This window comes from Schistosoma mansoni, chromosome 1 (assembly GCF_000237925.1).
Source record: "Schistosoma mansoni strain Puerto Rico chromosome 1, complete genome".
In the NCBI taxonomy this organism is placed as follows: Eukaryota; Metazoa; Platyhelminthes; class Trematoda; order Strigeidida; family Schistosomatidae; genus Schistosoma; species Schistosoma mansoni.
In genome coordinates this window covers 3,441,148-3,447,147 of record NC_031495.1, presented here as the reverse complement: position 1 = coordinate 3,447,147, position 6,000 = coordinate 3,441,148, and the positions used below count along the sequence as shown (strand labels likewise).

The following is a 6,000-nucleotide window of genomic DNA, read 5'->3' as shown; positions in this document are numbered from 1 at the left end:
GTAAGTGTGGGATAGAGGGTGCGCACTGCTGAGGAGTCCCATAATAGGACGAGTTGGCCGTCCAGTGTTTCCAGTTTTTTCATGGTGGTCTAGCTTCAATTGACTCATGATTTCAACCATGAAAATACTGAATCTTCACAAAACCCCATCTGATAGTGATAAGACATTAATCATACGTTAATACCCTTTTCACATTTATTATAATCTTTCAATTTCTAAGCGATGATTTATTTTGACTAGGTGTTTATCTACATTAAATGTTTGATCGTAGACAATAATTCTAACATGTATTACAATGTTAATGGAATATAAGTTTTGCATCATTTCATCTTGCTTGTTTGTTTTTCCTCAAAAAGAACTTATTTTTCAAATTAATAATTTAATTCACATGAAGAATAACTTTCTGTTTGGTCAGCCGTGTTATATCGTTGACCCTTATATAGGAAGTGGGACTCGTGAATAGGATTGTTAGTAGAAATCATCATTCCACATCGTGCATTATTTGCCGACGCTGGGACTGGTTAGAAAAAGCGGAGAGGTGGTCAGTGTATGACATGATGTCGTGGTATGAAAGAAAGCTGCAAAAGGCTGGCTTCTGTTGATCCTTCACGACTCCCTGGCTGGGGTCCGAGAGATGGTGCAACACAGTGGCTGGAGACGTTATCAAATATGGCTCAGAATAGAAGCCAGTGGCGATCCTGCTGTAACCTTCTTTTACTTTCTTCATAAAGAGCGGTTATAACTTTCTTAACTGAAAGAGTCTTCTGGTTGTACATTTCAGTTCCTCCCATCATTACTCTTCTCTTTTTTTCATCTTATTTTTTGTCTTTTATGTATACCCATCTTCCCTCTTTTTCTTCCCATTCTCATTGTTTTGTGTGGCGCATATGTATCTGCTGCCCCTTTGTACCAATATGTATGTGTTTAAATAAATAAATAAATAAGTGGGACTCACAGCGAAATGCGTACATAGTCTTTAATGAGTTAAATTAACAATCAATGTATCATCAGCAAAAGATAAATTGTGCATTACATTCGTTTGTGGATTATTCCCATAAAAAATGTCTATTGGTGACAAATATATTGAAATTTGAACAGTAGGGTCTTCTAGTCAAGTTAGTATACCATCGGTTGTTAATACGATTTTAGTTTCACCTTGAACTGTGGTAATCTTCGTGGTGAAGAAAGAACTTTAAAACGTATAATAATTCCATTTTGGTTCGACTTCTAACCACTAATTTGAGGTTCCAACTCGACTTGACCTATTACGTTTTGGGCATCTGCTTAGTCTAACTAACTCTCACCAGTGTAACCTAAAGCCAGTTATGCTAATGTGTGCCTTGTAAATGAATGTTTCTAGATTGAATTTCTATCCGAGATTAATTAACAGTATAATGATGTAAGATCCCATGTACCAGTTTATTTACTTGGATACAGATCACATTCATTGTAAAGAGGACAGATTCAATATTTTGTCTGCTCTGATCAAAGTGAATAAAACTGAGTTTGATCCTAGAATCCTTAGTCCGCCTTTCAAACACCGGAAATTTCTGTACTGAATACATATAGTTGCTTAGCACGTTATAGTACCCATTGATAGCCTGATTAATCCATGGTTTCAGGAGAAAGTATCATATTTAAACGACAGTGCTTTAGTGAACTCAATCTGTACCAATCATTAGTTGTCTGTGTTTTCTTTTTTTCAAAAATAAACACCTAGTAGCTAATTATGTTCCTAAATATGAACTCCGAAAACAAGTAAATGAGTAATAAATTCGACTGTCTAGTTATTTTATTTTTTTTAAAGGATATTCGTGACCCGAATCCAAGTTCTTCATGTCAAATATTCTTCCAAAGAACTGCTTCGCCATCTCCCGTGAGAGATGTATCATTTTGTCCTAAGCAGGGATTCTTGGTTGCAGCTGCTCAAGAAAATGGTGTTGTCAGTATATGGGATACAAGAAAAGGCTCACGTCCCTTTCGTGCTTTCCAAGGTCATTCATGTTCAATAGCCACACTGGATTGGCATCCAAATTGGAACATGACAACGTGAGCAAGCTTAGTTTTCCAGTTTATTTTGGTTATTACCATTGCTAATAAATTATGTATTAGTTACATATCAGTCGCTCATAATCAACAAACGTCATGACACAAATATTTATTAACTATAGTTACCACAACACAACACGGCGATATGAAATTAACAAGATCAACAGCAAAGAGATATTAGTATTATTACTCTCTCCCGAATCAGAACACGGTTAAAAAGGAGCGTAATTATATTCCAAATAAACAAGGTTAAATGGGAGTGAGAATCACGATAAGAAGAACGTCATATTTCTAATTCTACACAAGATTTTAAAGTCTTCTCTAATTATCCGCTAGCTCTGATTGTCTGAGAAATGACTAATCAGCGTGCACGGAACAGGCTTTAATCCAATCCATATTCCGGTAACTCTTTACGTAACTAGTTGTTGGTTGAACGATAAACAGAAAATGTCATAGAATATATTTTTGTCTTCAATTTATTTAAACTTTTAATATTTGCTTTGTCGAAATCATGAGCTGATCTAAGTTAGAGCTCTGTTGAAAAACTGGAAACCATTTCGTCCCAGCATGTAACTCTTCAGCAGTTCACGCCCACAATCCCATACGCGGGAACCGAACCCAGGATCATCTGTCTCGTGTGCAATTGTTTGACTTCTAGACCGGTAAGCCGTCATCCAACAGTGTCAATGTTTAGCTTCAATCAACCCATGACATTGCGTGACCATCTTCCATTGTCTTCTTACACTTGATATGTATTAGCTCCACTGTTTTCCTGGCTTCTCACTAAAACATAAATATTTAATCTGTACAATGTTGAATAATCTCATTTTCTTTTTTTAATTTACAAAACAGTTGTAACTGGTTAGCAACTGCTGGTGCTAGAGATCATTTAATCAAAGTGTGGAATTTAAATAGTCCCAGCGGGCAAAGTTCTGTTGCTTGTCCTAGTGTTTTATACACTGTGCGTACTTCTAATGTAAATCGTGTTCGTTGGAGACCTACTTTTGTACGTATACATTTTAATTCATTGGTGTGTAATTATATATATGTATATGGGTTTGTTAAGTGGTTAATAGAAACCCGATAATAAATAATAACTGATGATATGACTTGGGGTTAAATTTTTGAAATTCTAGAGGAAAATCATATACTAAGTGGCAAATAAATAAACCACTATTAAAGTTTTCATCGCGAACTCTTAAGGTTTTTAGTTCCATTATGGTAATCACTGAATGTACACGTTAAGGATTCGACAGAGTTTTCATGCTCAATAGGTTTTTCTTACCCAGGACTGTCAATCACCTTTCTGTTCATTTAGCGGGTCAGAACGGATACAGAGCGTTCGTCTAACTTTCGCCAACTTGCTTCATTTATGGTGTAGGCGAGATATCCGTCTAGCAACCAAAGGATTGGTTTACTGCGCAGCAGTTCGTTCCATCCTACTTTATGGCAGAGAAACATGGCCGATAAGAGTAGAGGATATTCGTAGGCTACTAGCTTTCAATCATAGGTATCTTCGAAGCATTGCTCGTATGTCCTGGGACCACCGGGTAAGTAATGCAGTTGTTAGGAAACGGGTACTAGGTAAGGATGGCAAATCGACTGATGAAGTAGTGAAACTTCATCAGTTGAGATGGCTGGGACACGTTACGTATGCCCAACAACCGACGTGCAATGTTTTATGGTGTAGGAGTAGGTTGGAAGAAAGTTAGGGGCGGCCAGACCAAAACGTGGCACAAATCCACGAAGTCACTGACAAGTGGATTGAGCCATGTTGGTAGGTGTAGACTAGCTGGTTGGGATCGGCGAGATGATAGCAATCGATGGTTAGAGACCTTGAATGATATGGCTCAAAATCGTTTGCAATGGCGAAGGTGCATCCACTCTTTGTGTTGTGCCAAATTCTAATCTTCTGAATTCTTTATATCATTATCTTTTTTCTCTTTCCAAATTTATTCCACTGGATTATGCTCCTTCAATTACATCTTCAAACCCTAATCTTTCGGATTACTGCTTATAGTCTAACTACTTCTACCACTATGTGATTGGAATCGACAATTTTTATCTGTGTGCTAATATGGTATGTTAACTCGAACTGATGTACGTACGTACGAAGTTCTACGTAATGACTGACTGATTGGGTGAGCACTGCATATTAGTGTATAATTTTCATTACTGGTCATATGTATTAGTGTTTTCATCCAGAATATCTGGCTTCACCATGTTTGGATATATCCACAGGAAACAGCTGTGGATAACTTCAACCTTTCTTTGATTTCTGTTAATTTTTCAGTCTGTATAATTTTCAAATAAGAACTAATTCTGTATTAATAAGTTGATCGAAATAGGTGTTCATGCGTTTAAACAGTTGAATACATTCCGGTGTTGGGTAACAGTTTCTTGATGTCTCTCCAGTTCTGCGACTAGATTTATATCATTAGATGAATTAAATTTTATCAAACTAAACGATTGTCGGTATCATTTCTAAAGATATCAATTGTTACATTCAGTTTTGTTTCTTTAAAACTCTGATTAGAGTCTAGTGAATGTGTTTTCAATTGGTCGTTACTTTGAGAACTATCATTTTATTCTCATAAAATTTTATCATTTACCAGATGACTCAACTTGTCTCTAGTTGTAACCTTACAATCGATCTTAGTGTACATATTTGGGATTTACAACGACCATTCATTCCATATGTATCATTTGAAGAACATAAAGATCTTGTAACATGTAAGTTTGTGATGAATATTTATATGTTTTTTCATTCTATTATATATCGTAGGCACTCAATATGAAGATTTTTTTATGGGATCATTATTCAGAAGAAAATGTCTACACAGATCTGTTATGGTCTTAGCCATACGATATCGCGAAATATGACTGTCAATCTAGATAAGCTGACTTATACGACCAAATCAATGACGCATAGACGAGTATGAACAGCCTAGAGTCCCGTTTGGTTCTTTTCCCACCTAGCCCTGCCCGATAAGTCCAGAACGCCGATATCAGCCTCTGCGACACGAATCATTATATTTCAAACATACTTGGATTCATATACAAACAAATCAGACCACATCACATCATAAAATAGATAATAGCATTTGTATAAGATCAAGCCAAAAGTTGTTGTGCTTGTGAGAAACTGTTACTAATAACTTATGAATATTTCAAGAATGGTAGATCGTATGATAATAGTCAATAGGTCAAACGGATGCTTATAATAGAAGGAATATGAATATGCACATATTATAGTCACTTATTAGTTATACAATAAGAATATACGTATAATATTAACCCATAAATAGATCCCAACAGTTACCTTTCATTATTCTCATCAGGACATAACAAGACCTATACTTATATCTTTATCATTTACATTCTTACATCAATGATAAAATCCTATACTTGTTTTTAATGGGGGAATTATCTATGGACTAGTTCATGAGTTAAGAAAGTGAATATTGTACTATATCATTGTTCACAGTTAACCTCATTGAAATTGTAACTGTATACACAAACTTCAAAATCGTAGCACACTTTAAATTTAAAAAAAAAACAATTTTATGTAGTTAAAACATTGGCTTAGCGAATAAAGCTTATTGAATTTTTAGCCTGTAGGTTGAAGGTTTGAACTGTACTCCTATCCTACTTCGATTCGATGATGTTGTAGTTACAAACTTTTTCCATATGGAAATTGACTGACTGAAAATGGCTTGTCAAGGAATCTACCACTATGCAATCAATTGACCTATCTTCTGATAAATTTCTTTTTTTTGTAACCGAGTAGAACGAATATCGACATTATGAAAAAATTAGTGTTTGAATAATTTTAATATGGATTTGTAAAACTGTAAGTAATATTTACTAATCAGCCCCCGAATGCCCTGGTATGACAGAGGGTGGGGAGAGTCCCTTCTCCCTCTCCAAATGCTCTCACATGGTCACGTG

The 6,000-nt window shown here is 35.6% G+C and overlaps 1 protein-coding gene across 1 annotated transcript in view; it reads left to right on the top strand.

The window, feature by feature from the left end:
• The window catches only part of Smp_152230 (putative peroxisomal targeting signal 2 receptor), a gene marked incomplete at both ends in the record, with an annotated part of 38,098 nt that overhangs the window by 5,432 nt on the left and 26,666 nt on the right, over window positions 1–6,000 (top strand). The window contains 3 exons of the mRNA XM_018793014.1: window positions 1,808–2,049; window positions 2,902–3,055; window positions 4,665–4,782. Coding sequence (XP_018647569.1) covers window positions 1,808–2,049; window positions 2,902–3,055; window positions 4,665–4,782 — 514 coding nt within the window. The remainder of the gene's footprint in view (window positions 1–1,807; window positions 2,050–2,901; window positions 3,056–4,664; window positions 4,783–6,000) is intronic.